We start from the raw sequence: 20,702 nt of genomic DNA, 5'->3' as shown, positions 1-20,702 counted from the left end.
CAGTATAGAGTATTGTGTTTAGGCCAGAGACAACAAAACAATCTACATTTAATATTTTTTAAATTCAGGCTGTAACACAACAAAATGTAGAAAAGGTCAAGGGGTGTGAATACTTTCTGAAGGCACTGTAAGCACTTGAAAAAAAGGGAATACTATTTGAACCCAGTTCTGGTGTCTGTGTGTGTATTACCTTAGCCCCCATAGCCCAGGCCGCCAGAACATGGCGACAATAGTTGAGGCTGGCGGGCTTCATCTTGGAGTCACAGGACCCGCTGTACTGTGGGACTGTACTCATCTCAGGAGAACACTCAAACACTTCCATGTGGTGCACTATGGCCTCGTTACCAGGGGTTACCACCGACTCATACTGGGGTGGGGGTGATGAAGATGGAGGAGGAGGAGGAGGAGGAGGAGGAGGAGGAGGAGGAGGAGGAGGAGGAGGAAAGAAGAGGTGGAGATTGATTGGTATTGACTCTACTGTTGTGATTTTCAAACTCATTGCCATTCCCAAGGATTGGGTAGGGCTAAGCAATAAGGATGGGAGGGATATTGTCATGTTGATTACATTCATACACTTATCCAAGTCTATATCGAATGCCTAGGGACCAGGGTTTGATGGAATTGGACTCGATGGTTCCATCCATAGAAATATAATTACTGAGAATAATCCTAATAGAATAACTAAATGTCATTCTAATTCTATGGAATAACTAAATGTCATTCTAATTCTATGGAATTACTAAATGTCATTCTAATTGTATGGAATAACTAAATGTCATTCTAATTCTATGGAGCTACTGAATGTCATTCTAATTCTATGGAATAACTAAATGTCATTCTAATTCTATGGAATAACTAAATTTCATTCTAAATGTATGGAATTACTCAATGTCATTCTAATTCTATGGAATAACTAAATGTCATTCTAATTGTATGGAATAACTAAATGTCATTCTAATTCTATGGAATAACTAAATGTCATTCTAATTCTATGGAATTACTCAATGTCATTCTAATTCTATGGAATAACTAAATGTCATTCTAATTCTATGGAATAACTAAATGTCATTCTAATTCTATGGAGCTACTAAATGTCATTCTAATTCTATGGAGCTACTAAATGTCATTCTAATTCTATGGAGCTACTAAATGTCATTCTAATTCTATGGAATAACTAAATGTCATTCTAATTCTATGGAGCTACTAAACGTAATTCTAATTCTATGGAGCTACTAAATGTCATTCTAATTCTATGGAATTACTAAATGTCATTCTAGTTCTATGGAGCTACTAAATGTCATTCTAATTCTATGGAGCTACTAAATGTCATTCTAATTCTATGGAATAACTAAATGTCATTCTAATTCTATGGAGCTACTAAATGTCATTCTAATTCTATGGAATAACTAAATGTCATTCTAATTCTATGGAATAACTAAATGTCATTCTAATTCTATGGAGCTACTAAATGTCATTCTAATTCTATGGAATTACTGAATGTCATTCTAATTCTATGGAGTTTCTAAATGTCATTCTAATTTTATGGAGCTACTAAATGTCATTCTAATTCTATGGAATAACTAAATGTCATTCTAATTCTATGGAATAACTAAATGTCATTCTAATTCTATGGAATAACTAAATGTCATTCTAATTCTATGGAATAACTAAATGGCATTCTAATTCTATGGAATAACTAAATGTCATTCTAATTCTATGAAATAACTAAATGTCATTCTAATTCTATGGAATAACGAAATGTCATTCTAATTCTGGTTCCATAATTGAAAAGGACTAGGTTTAGCGGTTTACCATGACAATGTGGTTCTTGGGCATGTTGGGTGTCAGTTGGAAGATGTGGCACCAGTAGGTGGTCTCCTGGGTGGGGATGGTGATGTCGGGGGTCCGGACCTCCAGGGTTTGTACGTCTCGGGGCAGGGAGGGGGGTGGGGTGTCTGGGCGCAGCAGGAGGGCCCTCTGCACTCCCGTCTCAATCTGGGACAGGTTGAGCTGCTGGAGCGAGCGGATTGGCTGATCCAACACTCCGTAGATCAGGTGAACAGTACCCTCCTGCCAATCAGAACCAAGCACCGTCTTTATTATTCCTCTCTTTACCGCTTTTCACCTGCTATACTGTCCTCTCTCTGTCTCTCTCTGTCTCTCTGTTTTCACCTGCTATAGTGTCCTCTCTCTGTCTCTCTCTTTTCACTTGCTATACTGTCCTCTCTCTGTGTCTCTCTTTTCACCTGCTATACTGTCCTCTCTCTGTCTCTCTCTGTCTCTCTCTTTTCACCTGCTATACTGTCCTCTCTCTGTCTCTCTCTCTGTCTCTCTCTCTCTCTCTCTTTTCACCTGCTATACTGTCCTCTCTCTGTCTCTCTCTCTGTCTCTCTCTTTTCACCTGCTATACTGTCCTCTCTCTGTCTCACTCTGTCTCTCTCTCTGTCTCTCTCTGTCTCTCTCTGTCTCTCTCTTTTCACCTGCTATACTGTCCTCTCTGTCTCTCTCTTTTCACCTGCTATACTGTCCTCTCTCTGTCTCTCTCTGTCTCTCTCTTTGTCTCTCTGTCTCTCTCTTTTCACCTGCTATACTGTCCTCTCTCTGTCTCTCTCTTTTCACCTGTTATACTGTCCTCTCTCTGTCTCTCTCTGTCTCTCTCTGTCTCTTTCTGTCTCTCTCTCTGTCTCTCTCTGTCTCTGTCTCTGTCTCTCTCTGTCTCTCTCTGTCTCTCTCTCTGTCTCTCTGTCTCTCTCTTTTCACCTGCTATACTGTCCTCTCTCTGTCTCTCTCTGTCTCTCTTTTTTCACCTGCTATGCTGTCCTCTCTCTGTCTCTCTCTGTCTCTCTCTCTGTCTCTCTGTCTCTCTCTTTTCACCTGCTATACTGTCCTCTCTCTGTCTCTCTCTCTCTCTCTCTTTTCACCTGCTACACTGTCCTCTCTGTCTCTCTGTCTCTCTCTCTGTCTCTCTCTTTTCACCTACCATACTGTCTCTCTCTGTCTCTCTCTTTTCACCTGCTATACTGTCCTCTCTCTGTCTCTCTCTGTCTCTCTCTCTGTCTCTCTGTCTCTCTCTTTTCACCTGCTATACTGTCCTCTCTCTGTCTCTCTCTCTCTCTCTCTTTTCACCTGCTACACTGTCCTCTCTCTGTCTCTCTGTCTCTCTCTTTGTCTCTCTCTTTTCACCTACTATACTGCTATAGTGTCCTCTCTCTGTCTCTCTCTTTTCACTTGCTATACTGTCCTCTCTCTGTGTCTCTCTTTTCACCTGCTATACTGTCCTCTCTCTGTCTCTCTCTTTTCACCTGCTATACTGTCCTCTCTCTGTCTCTCTCTCTGTCTCTCTCTCTCTCTCTCTTTTCACCTGCTATACTGTCCTCTCTCTGTCTCTCTCTCTGTCTCTCTCTTTTCACCTGCTATACTGTCCTCTCTCTGTCTCACTCTGTCTCTCTCTCTGTCTCTCTCTGTCTCTCTCTGTCTCTCTCTTTTCACCTGCTATACTGTCCTCTCTATCTCTCTCTTTTCACCTGCTATACTGTCCTCTCTCTGTCTCTCTCTGTCTCTTTCTCTGTCTCTCTCTTTTCACCTGCTATACTGTCCTCTCTCTGTCTCTCTCTTTTCACCTGTTATACTGTCCTCTCTCTGTCTCTCTCTGTCTCTCTCTGTCTCTTTCTGTCTCTCTCTCTGTCTCTCTCTGTCTCTGTCTCTGTCTCTCTCTGTCGCTCTCTGTCTCTCTCTCTGTCTCTCTGTCTCTCTCTTTTCACCTGCTATACTGTCCTCTCTCTGTCTCTCTCTGTCTCTCTTTTTTCACCTGCTATGCTGTCCTCTCTCTGTTACTCTCTGTCTCTCTCTCTGTCTCTCTGTCTCTCTCTTTTCACCTGCTATACTGTCCTCTCTCTGTCTCTCTCTCTCTCTCTCTTTTCACCTGCTACACTGTCCTCTCTCTGTCTCTCTGTCTCTCTCTCTGTCTCTCTCTTTTCACCTACTATACTGTCTCTCTCTGTCTCTCTCTTTTCACCTGCTATACTGTCCTCTCTCTTTCTCTCTCTGTCTCTCTCTTTTCACCTGCTATACTGTCCTCTCTCTGTCTCTCTCTGTCTCTCTCTCTGTCTCTCTGTCTCTCTCTTTTCACCTGCTATACTGTCCTCTCTCTGTCTCTCTCTCTCTCTCTCTTTTCACCTGCTACACTGTCCTCTCTCTGTCTCTCTGTCTCTCTCTCTGTCTCTCTCTTTTCACCTACTATACTGCTATAGTGTCCTCTCTCTGTCTCTCTCTTTTCACTTGCTACACTGTCCTCTCTCTGTGTCTCTCTTTTCACCTGCTATACTGTCCTCTCTCTGTCTCTCTCTGTCTCTCTCTTTTCACCTGCTATACTGTCCTCTCTCTGTCTCTCTCTCTGTCTCTCTCTCTCTCTCTCTCTTTTCACCTGCTATACTGTCCTCTCTCTGTCTCTCTCTGTCTCTCTCTTTTCACCTGCTATACTGTCCTCTCTCTGTCTCACTCTGTCTCTCTCTCTGTCTCTCTCTGTCTCTCTCTGTCTCTCTCTTTTCACCTGCTATACTGTCCTCTCTGTCTCTCTCTTTTCACCTGCTATACTGTCCTCTCTCTGTCTCTCTCTGTCTCTCTCTCTGTCTCTCTGTCTCTCTCTTTTCACCTGCTATACTGTCCTCTCTCTCTCTCTCTTTTCACCTGTTATACTGTCCTCTCTCTGTCTCTCTCTGTCTCTCTCTGTCTCTTTCTGTCTCTCTCTATGTCTCTCTCTGTCTCTGTCTCTGTCTCTCTCTGTCTCTCTCTGTCTCTCTCTCTGTCTCTCTGTCTCTCTCTTTTCACCTGCTATACTGTCCTCTCTCTGTCTCTCTCTCTTTCTCTCTCGCTTTTCACCTGCTACACTGTCCTCTCTCTGTCTCTCTGTCTCTCTCTCTGTCTCTCTCTTTTCACCTACTATACTGTCTCTCTCTGTCTCTCTCTTTTCACCTGCCAAACTGTCCTCTCTCTTTCTCTCTCTGTCTCTCTCTTTTCACCTGCTATACTGTCCTCTCTCTGTCTCTCTCTCTGTCTCTCTCTTTTCACCTGCTATACTGTCCTCTCTCTGTCTCTCTCTTTTCACCTGCTATACTGGCCTCTCTCTGTCTCTCTCTGTCTCTCTCTCTGTCTCTCTCTTTTCACCTGCTATACTGTCCTCTCTCTGTCTCTCTCTTTTCATCTGATATACTGTCCTCTCTCTGTCTGTCTCTCTGTCTCTCTCTCTCTGTCTCTCTCTCTCTGTCTCTCTCTCTCTTTCTCTCGGTCTCTCTCTGTCTCTCTCTCTGTCTCTCTCTTTTCAACTGCTATACTGTTCTCTATCTGTCTCTCTTTTCACCTGCTATACTGTTCTCTATCTGTCTCTCTTTTCACCTGCTATACTGTTCTCTATCTGTCTCTCTTTTCACCTGCTATACTGTTCTCTATCTGTCTCTCTTTTCAACTGCTATACTGTTCTCTATCTGTCTCTCTTTTCACCTGCTATACTGTTCTCTATCTGTCTCTCTCTTTTCACCTGCTATACTGTTCTCTATCTGTCTCTCTTTTCACCTGCTATACTGTTCTCTATCTGTCTCTCTTTTCACCTGCTATACTGTTCTCTATCTGTCTCTCTTTTCAACTGCTATACTGTTCTCTATCTGTCTCTCTTTTCACCTGCTATACTGTTCTCTATCTGTCTCTCTTTTCACCTGCTATACTGTTCTCTATCTGTCTCTCTTTTCACCTGCTATACTGTTCTCTATCTGTCTCTCTTTTCAACTGCTATACTGTTCTCTATCTGTCTCTCTTTTCACCTGCTATACTGTTCTCTATCTGTCTCTCTTTTCACCTGCTATACTGTTCTCTATCTGTCTCTCTTTTCAACTGCTATACTGTTCTCTATCTGTCTCTCTTTTCACCTGCTATACTGTTCTCTATCTGTCTCTCTTTTCACCTGCCATACTGTTCACTATCTGTCTCTCTTTTCACCTGCTATACTGTTCTCTATCTGACTCTCTTTTCACCTGCTATACTGTTCTCTATCTGTCTCTCTTTTCACCTGCTATACTGTTCTCTATCTGTCTCTCTTTTCACCTGCTATACTGTTCTCTATCTGTCTCTCTTTTCACCTGCCATACTGTTCACTATCTGTCTCTCTTTTCACCTGCTATACTGTTCTCTATCTGACTCTCTTTTCACCTGCCATACTGTTCACTATCTGTCTCTCTTTTCACCTGCTATACTGTTCTCTATCTGTCTCTCTTTTCACCTGCCATACTGTTCACTATCTGTCTCTCTTTTCACCTGCTATACTGTTCTCTATCTGACTCTCTTTTCACCTGCTATACTGTTCTCTATCTGTCTCTCTTTTCACCTGCTATACTGTTCTCTATCTGTCTCTCTTTTCACCTGCCATACTGTTCACTATCTGTCTCTCTTTTCACCTGCTATACTGTTCTCTATCTGTCTCTCTTTTCACCTGCCATACTGTTCACTATCTGTCTCTCTTTTCACCTGCTATACTGTTCTCTATCTGTCTCTCTTTTCACCTGCTATACTGTTCTCTATCTGGCTCTCTTTTCACCTGCTATACTGTTCTCTATCTGTCTCTCTCTTTTCACCTGCTATACTGTTCTCTATCTGTCTCTCTTTTCACCTGCTATACTGTTCTCTATCTGTCTCTCTTTTCACCTGCTATACTGTTCTCTATCTGACTCTCTTTTCACCTGCTATACTGTTCTCTATCTGTCTCTCTTTTCACCTGCTATACTGTTCTCTATCTGTCTCTCTCTTTTCACCTGCTATACTGTTCTCTATCTGTCTCTCTTTTCACCTGCTATACTGTTCTCTATCTGTCTCTCTTTTCACCTGCTATACTGTTCTCTATCTGTCTCTCTTTTCACCTGCTATACTGTTCTCTATCTGTCTCTCTCTTTTCACCTGCTATACTGTTCTCTATCTGTCTCTCTTTTCAACTGCTATACTGTTCTCTATCTGTCTCTCTTTTCACCTGCTATACTGTTCTCTATCTGTCTCTCTTTTCACCTGCTATACTTATTTACGTGTTGCTGTGCGTTTTGTTGCCAACCTTACTTTGCTACCTGACAACTTTACGGATTTACATTTTAATTATCATTTATATTTTTAGTTTTTCCCTCACTCAACTTTTTTTTTCATTCAACTTTTTCACTCCGGACACTTTATCTGGACGTGGTTCGTCAGGACCTCCAACAGCCAAAGCTAAGTAGTAACATTAACATGATGCCTTCTAATTGCAGTCGCTGTACTCATAATAAACAGGAGAACGATCGCCTTACGTTAGGCAAGGGTAATTTCAGTGTATGAAAGGATGAAACAGTGTCTGTGCCACCAGTAAGTACAGATAGTAACGTTAGTATAAATCCCCTCGCTCGGCGTCATTTCCGTTCCAATTTTCTGGAAGCTTGCTTCAGAGCTCGGGTATTTTCTGTATACCAGGGAGCTAGTTGGAAGCAGCTCTTTCAGTAGTTTAGTTGGAATAGGGTCCAGTATGCAGTACATTTTGGTGTTCCGTTTTAGGACCGCTATATATTTTACCTCTTGGATGTCATTCGAAAACATAATGTTAACTTTCACTGCTATGCAGATGACACACAGCTGTACATTTTAATGAAACATGGTGAAGCCCCAAAATTGCCCTCGCTAGAAGCCTGTGTTTCAGACATAAGGAAGTGATGGCTGCAAACGTTCTACTTTTAAACTCGGACAAAACAGAGATAGTTGTTCTAGGTCCCAAGAAACAAAGAGATCTTCTGTTGATTCTGACAATTAATCTTGATGGTTGTACAGTTGTCTCAAATAAAAATGTGAAGGATCTCAGTGTTACTCTGGACCCTGATCTCTCTTTTGACGAACATATCAAGACTGTTACAAGGACAGCTTTTTTCTGTCTAAGTAACATTGCAAAAATCAGAAACTTTCTGTCCAAAAATGATGCAGAAAAATGTATCCATGCTTTTGTTACTTCTAGGTTAGACTACTGCAATGCTCTACTTTCCGGCTACCCGGATAAAGCACTAAATAAACTTCAGTTAGCGCTAAATACGGCTACTAGAATCCTGACTAGAACCCCAAAAAATTAAGGGCTGATTTCAATGTTTTACTGCTAATCTACAAAACATTACATGGGCTTGCTCCTACCTATCTTTCCGATTTGGTCCTGCAGTAAATACCTACACGTACGCTACAGTCACAAGACGCAGGCCTCCTAATTGTCCCTAGAATTTCTAAGCAAACAGCTGGAGGCATGGCTTTCTCCTATAGAGCTCCATTTTTATGGAATGGTCTGCCTACCCATGTGAGAGATGCAGACTCGGTCTCAACCTTTAAGTCTTTACTGAAGACTCATCTCTTCAGTGGGTCATATGATTGAGTGTAGTCTGGCCCATGAGTGTGAAGGTGAACGGAAATCCTCTGGAGCAACAAACCGCCCTTGCTGTCTCTGCCTGGTCAGTTCCCCTCTCTCCACTGGGATTCTCTGCCTCTAACCCTATTACAGGGGCTGAGTCACTGGCTTACTGGTGCTCTACCATGCCGTCCCTAGGAGGGGTGCGTCACTTGAGTGGGTTGAGTCACTGACGTGATCTTCCTGTCTGGCTTGGTGCCCCCCCTTGGGTTGTGCCGTGGCGGAGGGCTATACTCGGCCTTGTCTCAGGATGGTAAGTTGGTGGTTGAAGATATCCCTCCAGTGTTGTGGGGGCTGTGCTTTGGCAAAGTGGGTGGGGTTATATTCTGCCTGTTTGGCCCTTTCCTGGGGTATCATCGGATGGGGCCACAGTGTCTCCTGATCCCTCCTGTCTCAGCCTCCAGTATTTATGCTGCAGTAGTTTGTGTCGGGGGGCTAGGGTCAGTCTGTTATATCTGGAGTACTTCTCCTGTCTTATCCGGTGTCCTGTGTGAACTTATGTATGTATGCTCTCTCTAATTCTCTTTTTTTCTCTCTCCCGGAGGACCAGAGCCCTAGGACCATGCCTCAGGACTACTTGGCATAATGACTCCTTGCTGTCCCCAGTCCACCTGGCCGTGCTGCTGCTCCAGTTTCAACTGTTCTGTCTGCGGCTATGGAACCCTGACCTGTTCACCGGACGTGCTACCTGTCCCAGACTTACTGTTTTCAACACTCTAGAAACAGCAGGAGTGGTAGAGATACTCTTAATGATCGGCTATGAAAAGCCAACTGACAATTTACTCCTGAGGTGCTGACTTGCTGCCCCCTCGACAACTACTGTGATTATTATTATTTGACCATGCTGGTCATTTATGAACATTTGAACATCTTGGCCATATTTTGAATCTCAAACCGGCACAGCCAGAAGAGGACTGGCCACCCCTCATAGCCTGGTTCCTCTCTAGGTTTCTTCCTAGGTTTTGGCCTTTCTAGGGAGTTTTTCCTAGCCACTGTGCTTCTACACCTGCATTGCTTGCTGTTTGGGGTTTTAGGCTGGGTTTCTGTACAGCACTTTGAGATATCAGCTGATGTAAGAAGGGCTATATAAATAAATTTGATTGATACTGTTCTCTCTTTGTCTCTCTCTTTTCACCTGCTATAATGTTCTCGATCTCTCTCTCTCTCTCTGTCTCTCTCTTTCTCTCTCTCAATTCAAGGGGCTTTATTGGCATGGGAAACATGTGTTAACATTGCCAAAGCAAGTGAGGTAGATAATATACAAAAGTGAAATAAACAATAAAAACTAACAGTAAACATTACACATACAGAAATTTCAAAACAATAAAGACATTACAGATGTCATATTATACATATATATATACAGTGTTGTAACAATGTACAAATGGTTAAAGAACACAAGGGAAAATAAATAAGCATAAATATGGGTTGTATTTACAATGGTGTTTGTTCTTCACTGGTTGCCCTTTTCTTGTGGCAACAGGTCACAAATCTTGCTGCTGTGATGGCACACTGGAATTTCCCCTAGTAGATATGGGAGTTTATCAAAATTGGATTTGTTTTCGAATTCTTTGTGGATCTGTGTAATCTGAGGGAAATATGTGTCTCTAATATGGTCATACATTGGGCAGGAGGTTAGGAAGTGCAGATCAGTTTCCACCTCATTTTGTGGGCAGTGTGCACATAGCCTGTCTTCTCTTGAGAGCCAGGTCTGCCCACAGCGGCCTCTCTCAATAGCAAGGCTATGCTCACTGAGTCTGTACATAGTCAAAGCTTTCCTTAAGTTTGGGTCAGTCAGTGGTCAGGTATTCTGCCACTGTGTACTCTCTGTTTAGGGCCAAATAGCATTCTTGTTTGCGTGTTTTTTTTGTTAATTATTTCCAATGTGTCAAGTAATTATATTTTTGTTTTCTCATGATTCGGTTGAGTCTAATTGTGTTGCTGTCCTGGGGCTCTGTGGGGTGTGTTTGTGTTTGTGAACAGAGCCCCAGAACCAGCTTGCTTAGGGGACTCTTCTACAAGTTCATCTCTCTGTAGGTGATGGCTTTGTTATGGAAGGTTTGGGAATCGCTTCCTTTTAGGTGGTTGTAGAATTTAACGTCTCTTTTCTGGATTTTGATCATTAGCAGGTATTGGCCTAATTCTGCTCTGCATGCATTATTTGGTGTTCCTGGAGGATATTTTTGCAGAATTCTGCATGCGGAGTCTCAATTTGGTGTTTGTCCCATTTTGTGAATTCTTTGTTGGTGAGCGGACCCCAGACCTCACAACCATAAATGGCAATGGGTTCTATAACTGATTCAAGTATCTCCTAATTGATATGTTGAATATTATGTTCCTTTTGATGGTGTAGAATGCCCTTCTTGCCTTGTCTCTCAGATCGTTCACAGCTTTGTGGAAGTTACCTGTGGCGCTGATGTTTCGGCCGATGTATGTATAGTTTTTTGTGTGCTCTAGGGCAACAGTGTCTAGATGGAATTTGTATTTGTGGTCCTGGCGACTGGACCTTTTTTGGAACAGCATTATTTTGGTCTTACTGAGATTTACTGTCAGGGCCCAGATCTGACAGAATCTGTGCAGAAGATCTAGATGCTGCTGTAGGCCCTCATTGGTTGGTGACAGAAGCACCAGATCATCAGCAAACAGTAGACATTTGACTTCAGATTCTAGTAGGGTGAGGCCGGGTGCTGCAGACTTTTCTAGTGCCCTCGCCAATTCGCTGATATATAAGTTGAAGAGGGTGGGGCTTAAGCTGCATCCTTGTTTCAACCCACGGCCCTGTGGGTCTTGTTTTTTGCCTATTTTAACTGCACACTTGTTGTTTGTGTACATGGATTTCATAATGTTATATGTTTTTCCCCCAACACCGCTTTCCATCAATTTGTACAGCAGACCCTCATGCCAAATTGAGTCAAAGGCTTTTTTGAAATCAATAATGCATTAAGGGGCGGCAGGTAGCCTAGTGGTTAGAGCATTGGACTAGTAACCGAAAGATTGCAAAATCAATTCCCCCGAGCTGACAAGGTGAAAATCTGTCGTTCTGCTACTGAACAAGGCAGTTAACCCACTGTTTCTAGGCCGTCATTGAAAATAAGAATTTGTTCTTAACTGACTTGCCTAGTTAAATAAATATTTTAAAAAGACTTTGCCTTTGTTTGTTTGTCAATTAGGGTGTGCAGGGTTAATACGTGATCTGTCGTACGATAATTTGGTAAAAAGCTAAATTGACTTTTGCTCAGTATGTTGTTTTCACTGAGGAAGTGTAGGAGTCAATGAAAATGTTAATGAAAATGCAGAGGATTCTCCCAAAGTAACTGTTGATGCATATCCCACGGTAGTTATTGGGGTCAAGTTTGTCTCCACTTTTGTGGATTGGTGTAATCAGTCCTTGGTTCCACATATTGGGGAAGATGCCAGAGCTAAGGATGATGTTAAAGAGTTTAAGTATAGCCAATTGGAATTTGTTGTCTGCATATTTGATAATTTCATTAAGGATACCATCAACAACACAGGCCTTTTTGGGTTGGAGAGTTTTTATTTTGTCCTGTAGCTCATTCAAGGTAATTGGAGAATCCAGTGGGTTCCGGTAGTCTTTAATAGTTGCTTCTAAGACTTGTATTTGATCATGTATATGTTTTTGCTGTTCTTTGTTATAGAGCCAAAAATATTGGAGAAGTGGTTTACCCATACATCTCCAATTTGGCTAGATAATTCTTTGTGTTGTTGTTTGTTTAGTGTTTTCCAATTTTCCCAGAAATGGTTAGAGACTATGGATTCTTCAATTACATTGAGCTGATTTCTGACGTGCTGTTCCTTCTTTTTCCATATTGTATTTCTGAATTGTTTTAGTGATTCACTCCCTCTCTCTCTCTTTCACCCTCTCCCCCTGTGTGTGTGTCTCTCTCTGTCTCTCACCTCTATGATGTAATCTCTGGGGTCGCAGGTGCTGAAGGGTCTCTTGAACAGCAGGGAGAATCCCTCAGGTGTCTGCCTGGTGTCCATCAGCTGGTAGTCCTGTTGGCTGTCCAGACTCACATGACCCTGACTGTCACTCCACGCATCCTGGAGTAACACACACAGAGAGAAACAAACACACACACAAAGGTCCGAATACACACACACGCACGCACACACACACACACACAAAGACAGATACTAGATCAATTTTATGGGCAGCAATCCACATGCTGGGCAATTGCAATTAAAGAACCCTAGAGATCTCCCAGCCAGCCAAGTATGTATTTCCATAAACATTCTGTGACATCTAACCCTAACACCAACCCTATGAGACAGCGATGCCAAGCAATGGCCAAGTGAGCGTGCAAGATGCAAGTCCCAGGAGCCAATGGTAACAACTGAATCTGTCTCCTCCAATCACATCGTTCGCATGTAAAATGCATCGAAATAGAACCAGCCATCCAATACATGTTTGTTCCACCTTGCATGATTGCTTGAGGTTGGGTCAAAGTGTAAAGACTCCAAAGTAGCCACACATTTATTAAAAAGCCCAAATTAACCAGGAACGCTCCATGTGTCAGAGTTAGTTAGGCTCTGTGCGCCTCAGACTCCATTTTGAAGCAGTTTCGCTGTGCTGTTGTGACCAAAGTGGTTCTAGGATTTTAACAGAAGTTCTGAGTTATCTCTCTATCCTCATCCCTCACCCCTCTCTCCCCTTTCATCCCTCTCTCTCTCTCCACTCATCTCTCCCTTTTGGACCTACTCCCTTGTACAGGGATTCGAGGGGCCATTCAACATTAATTTGGAGAGAGGGCGCAGAAGGAAGCTAGGCAGTTTTTCACAGAGAATCAGGCAGGCAGAGAATCAGGCAGACCAGGGACAGGTCCAGTCAGAGAGTCAGGCAGATCAGGGACAGGTCCAGGCAGAGAGTCAGGCAGACCAGGGACAGGTCCAGGCAGAGAATCAGGCAGACCAGGGACGGGTCCAGGCAGAGAATCAGGCAGACCAGGGACAGGTCCAGGCAGAGAATCAGGCAGACCAGTGACGGGTCCAGGCAGAGAGTTATGCAGACCAGGGACGGGTCCAGGCAGAGAATCAGGCAGACCAGGGACGGGTCCAGGCAGAGAGTCATGCAGACCAGGGACGGGTCCAGGCAGAGAGTCAGGCAGACCAGGGACGGGTCCAGGCAGAGAGTCAGGCAGACCAGGGACGGGTCCAGGCAGAGTGTAAGGCAGACCAGGGACGGGTCCAGGCAGAGAGTTATGCAGACCAGGGACGGGTCCAGGCAGAGAGTTATGCAGACCAGGGACGGGTCCAGGCAGAGAGTTATGCAGACCAGGGACGGGTCCAGGCAGAGAGTCAGGCAGACCAGGGACGGGACCAGGCAGAGAGTTATGCAGACCGCGGACGGGTCCAGGCAGAGAGTTATGCAGACCAGGGACGGGTCCAGGCAGAGAGTCAGGCAGACCAGGGACGGGACCAGGCAGAGAGTTATGCAGACCGCGGACGGGTCCAGACAGAGAGTCAGGTAGACCAGGGACAGGTCCAGGCAGAGAGTCAGGCAGACCAGGGACAGGTCCAGGCAGAGAGTCAGGCAGACCAGGGACAGGTCCAGGCAGAGAGTCAGGCAGACCAGGGACGGGACCAGGCAGAGAGTTATGCAGACCGCGGACGGGTCCAGGCAGAGAGTCAGGCAGACCAGGGACAGGTCCAGGCAGAGAGTCAGGCAGACCAGGGACAGGTCCAGGCAGAGAGTCAGGCAGACCAGGGACAGGTCCAGGCAGAGAATCAGGCAGACCAGGGACAGGTCCAGGCAGAGAGTCAGGCAGACCAGGGACGGGACCAGGCAGAGAGTTATGCAGACCGCGGACGGGTCCAGGCAGAGAGTCAGGCAGACCAGGGACAGGTCCAGGCAGAGAGTCAGGCAGACCAGGGACAGGTCCAGGCAGAGAGTCAGGTAGACCAGGGACAGGTCCAGGCAGAGAGTCAGGTAGACCAGTGACAGGTCCAGGCAGAGAGTCAGGTAGACCAGGGACGGGTCCAGGCAGAGAGTCAGGTAGACCAGGGACAGGTCCAGGCAGAGAGTCAGGCAGACCAGGGACAGGTCCAGGCAGAGAGTCAGGCAGACCAGGGACAGGTCCAGGCAGAGAATCAGGCAGACCAGGGACAGGTCCAGGCAGAGAGTCAGGCAGACCAGGGACAGGTCCAGGCAGAGAGTCAGGTAGACCAGGGACGGGACCAGGCAGAGAGTTATGCAGACCAGGGATGGGACCAGGCAGAGAGTTATGCAGACCAGGGACAGGTCCAGGCAGAGAGTCAGGCAGACCAGGGACAGGTCCAGGCAGAGAGTTATGCAGACCAGGGACAGGTCCAGGCAGAGAGTCAGGCAGACCAGGGACAGGTCCAGGCAGAGAGTCAGGCAGACCAGGGACGGGTCCAGGCAGAGAGTCAGGCAGACCAGGGACAGGTCCAGGCAGAGAGTCAGGCAGACCAGGGACAGGTCCAGGCAGAGAGTCAGGTAGACCAGGGACAGGTCCAGGCAGAGAGTCAGGCAGACCAGGGACAGGTCCAGGCAGAGAGTCAGGCAGACCAGGGACAGGTCCAGGCAGAGAGTCAGGCAGACCAGGGACAGGTCCAGGCAGAGGCAGGAGGAGTGAAAAGGGATGTATAATGCATGTGTGCTGCCCCACAGCAGATTAGTACAGAGAGAGAGATTTTTATTTTTTATTGTTTATTTAACTTTTGTATATTATCTACCTCACTTGCTTTGGCAATGTTAACACATGTTTCCCATGCCAATAAAACCCCTTGAATTAGAGAGAGAGAGAGAGAGAGAGAGAGAGAATCTGTGAATGGCTGGCACACCATTGTGACCTTTCTGCTCCCAACAGCCTTTCCCTAAGGCTGGGAAAGAGGATATCATCCCACATAGACAGACATATGGCTTGGATAGAGGATCTCATCCCACATAGACAGACAGTAGGCTGGGAAGAGGATCTCATCCCACATAGACAGACATATGGCTTGGAAAGAGGATCTCATCCCACATAGACAGACAGACGTTCCTTCCTATTATAAGACTCCTGTCCTCACATGGAAAGTGAGATGTTCTTTTGAGAGCATTGCAAAATTTAGCAGACATTAAATGTTTATTTTGAGAAAAGTATATTTTCCCTTGGTGGGGGGAAACTTTTGGATGATCTTAAGATTCTACTAGTTTATTGAGTATACAGCATTTCATGAAATTGGTTTTCACATGATGTCAACATTCAACGTTCAATGTCTTTTTTTGTCCATGCAGTTTGGATCTATTAATTCCTAATCTTGTCAAAAGTTTGATATGCAACAAATGCCCATTTCAATGGCCTTATTTATTCTCTACTTTAGGATGATGTGGACACATCCTGCCTGGCAGTCTACCATCAACAGAACCAGCTCTTACGTAAAGCAATATAACGGGTACCAGCCACAATGTGGCAGATTGGCGTGTTTCTTACTCAATCTTGTTCTGGGGGCAGCTCTGCCTCGAGGGCAGAAACAAATGGGATTGGTTAAATTTAGGCAAGTAATCCTAATTGGTTAAGGTTAGGCGTTGTGCTTTCTTTCTTTCACGCAATCATTCACATTTGTTCTGCCCTGTAGGCAGCACTGCACTCTGAATCAGATTGAATAAGGAAAACACCACTGAGCTACAGCATTATCCCTTCCATGTGGGAATGAAGCCCTCAACCTTGGTAAACATCACACTCTCTAATAAACGTGCCAAGTCATTGGAAACACATTGAGCCACTGTCTCTCTTATACTAGCAGAAGCACCCCTTATTGAAAGCAACAGAACAGGACCCAAATGCTATTCCCTATATAGTACACTACTTCTGACCATAACCCTGGTTTAAAATAGGTCACCTCATAGGAAATAGAATGTTATTTGGATGCAAACTAGGACTAGTGCACTTCCTTTCTCCAAACTAGGACTAGTGCACTTCCTTTCTCCAAACTAGGACTAGGGCCCTTCCTTTCTCCAAACTAGGACTAGTGCCCTGCCTTTCTCCAAACGAGGACTAGTGCCCTGCCTTTCTAGAAACGAGGACTAGTGCACTTCCTTTCCCAAAACTAGGACTAGTGCGCTTCCTTTCTCCAAACGAGGACTAGTGCCCTTCCTTTCTCCAAACTAGGACTAGGGCCTTTCCTTTCTCCAAACTAGGACTAGTGCCCTGCCTTTCTCCAAACGAGGACTAGTGCACTTCCTTTCCCAAAACTAGGACTAGTGCGCTTCCTTTCTCCAAACAAGGACTAGTGCCCTTCCTTTCTCCAAACTAGGACTCGGGCCCTTCCTTTCTCCAAACTAGGACTAGTGACCTGCGTTTCTCCAAACGAGGACTAGTGCCCTTCCTTTCTCCAAACTAGGACTAGTGCCCTGCCTTTCTCCAAACGAGGACTAGTGCCCTTCCTTTCTCCAAACTAGGACTAGTGCCCTTCCTTACCCCAAACTAGGATTAGGGCCCTTCCTTTCTCCAAACTAGGATTAGTACCCTTCCTTTCTCCAAACTAGGACTAGTGCCCTTCCTTACCCCAAACTAGGATTAGGGCCCTTCCTTTATCCAAACTAGGATTAGTACCCTTCCTTTCTCCAAACTAGGACTAGTGCCCTGCCTTTCTCCAAACGAGGACTAGTGCCCTTCCTTTCTCCAAACTAGGACTAGTGCCCTTCCTTTCTCCAAACTAGGACTAGGGCCCTTCCTTTCTCCAAACTAGGACTAGTGCCCTTCCTTTCTCCAAACTAGGACTAGGGCCCTTCCTTTCTCCAAACTAGGACTAGGGCCCTTCCTTTCTCCAAACTAGGACTAGTACCCTTCTTTACACCAAAGTAGGACTTGTCCTTACAATATGCCACTTCCTTACCCCAAAGAAGGACTGGTGGCCGTCGTCCCAGAGGACCACCAGGTCAGCGTTGGTGAGCTCCCCGCGGTCGGACATTCCCAGGACCAGGCCATGTTTCATCTCACTGCAGCGCACCTCCAGATACAGCTCCTGGAGGGGGTAGGAGATGTTCCAAGAGAGCTGGAGGTGTCCGCGGGGGTCCAGGGGCATATGGTAGGGCAGCTGCACCGGTGTGGAGGTGGAGGTTGGGGTGGATCCTCCCCTGGAGGGGCTGGCAGCAGGATCTACCTGGTAGGAGGCTACCAGGATCACCACCAGGGTGGCTAAGACGGTCAGGTACATCAGAGTCACGTCCTGCAGCCTCAGGTTCTTGTTGAAGAGGCGCATACTGTGCAGAGACTATTGTCTGGGTGATGGCTTGGTTAGTCGGTTGGTCAGTTAGCCGGTGTCAGTAGGATGGTGAGTTGGTTAGTTGGTTGTTTGGTCTGTTAGTCTCAGTGTAACTCAGTCCTCACAAAGAGCATCTGAAGTGCCTCTCATTCTCTTGTCTACCAGTTGTTTTTTCACAGTATCGCTCTCTTCTCTTTCTCCTTATTTCTCCAGGTGGTTCCTCAAGCCAATGTCTGGTTAGTGGGTTATCCGTTTTTTTCACAGTATCCTGTCTTCTCAGTTCCTCATCTTTTTCCAACTAGTCTCTTTTTCTCTCGATTGAATGCCATCGAACACCGTCTTCTTCTTTTTCTGTTTCCTGTCTCTTCTTGGTTGGTGTCTCTCCTCTGGCCTGTGTCTCTCTCTGTCTCTGCGACCTGTCTCATCCCTCTCATTCTCTTTCTAGTCTTTTAAAGGAAATCCCATGTGACCCCTGACTCTTTATCTAATTTAACGACATTATGTTTGTTGACCAAAATTCAATTGTTTTCATTAAGCCCTCGGGTCAAGCACGGTTTTCGACATCTGCCAGTCCATAATTGATCCTAATGGACCATGGACATTATCAATGGCAATCCAGACAGACTAACTGAGTTTTATTGCCTATTCAATCTCCTCTGGTTTTGGCCTCATAGGCCAATTGGGGATGTATGGCTGGATTTAAGGGAAGTCTGATGCTCAAACTCTGACCTTGGTTGCTATCTGTCTGATCAGGCAGAAGACCAGCCACAACGTGTACGTGAGCCATTCTAGCACCGCATCACCTGACCAGTCAAAACTCTGGGACCTTTCACCATGACAACTGCTTTGAGATTATGATCTGAGGAAATAACACCAAAAAATGTTGTTATTTTAGTTTGTCGTGACATGATATCAAAACAGACTTTACGGCTCTCTGGTTAACTCTCACGTTCTTCTGCAGATGATGCTTTCATTGATTTTAATCAACAACAAATAGCACTGACAGAAAGGCCTGTAATAACGGAAACAGAAATATTCATCATTAATGAGAAAACATTTTATGAATATGCCAATGTTAGTCCTTGTAGAGTAATTATTTTATTCTGGAGTAAGACACACAATTTGCTATTTGTCCTTGTTGCTGAAAGCTGGTATCATGCTATCGATCTCACCAGGTGTTGGTTTTCAAGGAACAATCCTCCTTCACCTGGCTTTCACCTGGCTTTCAACTGGCTTTCACCTGGCTTTCACCTGGCTTTCACCAGTCTTCACCTGGCTTTCACCTGGCTTTCACCTGGCTTTCAACTGGCTTTCACCTGACTTTCAACTGGCTTTCACCTGGCTTTCAACTGACTTTCACCTGTTTTTCACCTGGCTTTCAACTGGCTTTCACCTGTTTTTCACCTGGCTTTCAACTGGCTTTCACCTGTTTTTCACCTGGCTTTCAACTGCCTTTCACCTGTTTTTCACCTGGCTTTCAACTGGCTTTCACCTGACTTTCACCTGGCTTTCAACTGGCTTTCACCTGTTTTTCACCTGGCTTTCAACTGGCTTTCACCTGTTTTTCACCTGGCTTTCACCTGAATTTCACCTGGCTTTCAACTGGCTTTCAACTAGCTTTCACCTGACTTTCACCTGGCTTTCACCTGGCTTTCAACTGGCTTTCACCTGGCTTTCACCTGGCTTTCACCAGTCTTCACCTGGCTTTCACCTGGCTTTCACCTGGCTTTCAACTGGCTTTCACCTGACTTTCAACTGGCTTTCACCTGGCTTTCAACTGACTTTCACCTGTTTTTCACCTGGCTTTCAACTGGCTTTCACCTGTTTTTCACCTGGCTTTCAACTGTCTTTCACCTGTTTTTCACCTGGCTTTCACCTGACTTTCACCTGGCTTTCAACTGGCTTTCAACTAGCTTTCACCTGACTTTCACCTGGCTTTCACCTGACTTTCACCTGGCTTTCAACTGGCTTTCAGCTGACTTTCACCTGACTTTCACCTGGCTTTCAACTGGCTTTCACCTGACTTTCACCTGTTTTTCACCTGGCTTTCAACTGGCTTTCACCTGGCTTTCACCTGTTTTTCACCTGGCTTTCAACTGGCTTTCACCTGGCTTTCAACTGGCTTTCACCTGGCTTTCACCTGGCTTTTCAGGAGGCTAATTCAAACAGGAGGCACAATGTCTCTGAAGTAAAATAACATTAACCCTCACTATTGTCCTGCCCTCCTCTTTGTGTGTGCATGTGTGTGTGCGTGTGCATGTGCATGTGTGTGTGTGTGTGTGTCAGATAACCCACCATTAATCCCCACCATTACCCACCCCTCCAGGGTTAGAGGAAGATACAATCAGAAGGCTGTCAATAGCATTGTGTTTTTCTCAATGAAGATACATGGACACCTTGTTTACCGAAAAGGTCAGCAGGGGATGGAGGGAGCGAGGGAGGGGTTAAGCGTAGCAGAGAGGCAGCATGGGTAATGTAATGATGGGCTGTGCCCTGAAGCCATGGGGCTGCTGTGTCTTATAGCCTGAGAGACATGACAATGCACCAGGCAGGCCCACACGTAGCTGGCTGAGACTATACAGGCTGCTTCTACTAGCTCCAGTTCCTTCCTTCCTTCCGCCACTGACACAGTAGCGACACAAAAGACAAGCCTCAAAAGAAGGATGTGAACTAGAGAAAAGAGAGAGAGGAACAGAGAGCTAGAAAGAGCGGGAGAGCGAGAAAGCAAGAGAGCGAGAGCAAGAGCGAGAGCGAGAGGGAGAGAGAGAGAGAGAAACAGAGAGATTGAAAGAGTGAGAGAGCAAGAGACAGAGAGAGAGAGAGAGAGAGAGAGAGAGAGAGAGAGAGAAAGAGAGACATGACTAGAGACTGGGACAGTGAGTTGAACTGGGACTAGAAAGCTTGAGGCCCTCACTGACATTATTCAGCCTGGAACAAGCCAGTCACTCCTCCTGGAACAAGCCAGTCACTCCTCCTGGAACAAGCCAGTCACTCCTCCTGGAACATCCCAGCATACTGTACTGTGCTCGGC

At 45.4% G+C, this 20,702-nt stretch overlaps 1 protein-coding gene across 1 annotated transcript in view; it reads right to left on the bottom strand.

The window, feature by feature from the left end:
• dbh (dopamine beta-hydroxylase (dopamine beta-monooxygenase)) overlaps positions 1 to 20,409 on the bottom strand; it is a 49,814-nt gene extending 29,405 nt beyond the window's left edge. The window contains exons 1-4 of the mRNA XM_036936939.1: positions 17,303 to 20,409; positions 12,359 to 12,505; positions 1,813 to 2,070; positions 191 to 367 (exon numbers count right to left, since the gene is read on the bottom strand). Of these exons, the coding sequence (XP_036792834.1) occupies positions 191 to 367; positions 1,813 to 2,070; positions 12,359 to 12,505; positions 17,303 to 17,668 (948 nt within the window). The 5' untranslated portion in view covers positions 17,669 to 20,409. The remainder of the gene's footprint in view (positions 1 to 190; positions 368 to 1,812; positions 2,071 to 12,358; positions 12,506 to 17,302) is intronic.
• Between the last annotated feature and the right edge of the window lie 293 nt (positions 20,410 to 20,702).

Source organism: Oncorhynchus mykiss, chromosome 12 (assembly GCF_013265735.2).
Source record: "Oncorhynchus mykiss isolate Arlee chromosome 12, USDA_OmykA_1.1, whole genome shotgun sequence".
Classification (NCBI taxonomy): Eukaryota; Metazoa; Chordata; class Actinopteri; order Salmoniformes; family Salmonidae; genus Oncorhynchus; species Oncorhynchus mykiss.
Note: the sequence above shows the minus strand (reverse complement) of the source record. Positions and strands in the feature narration are given on the sequence as shown.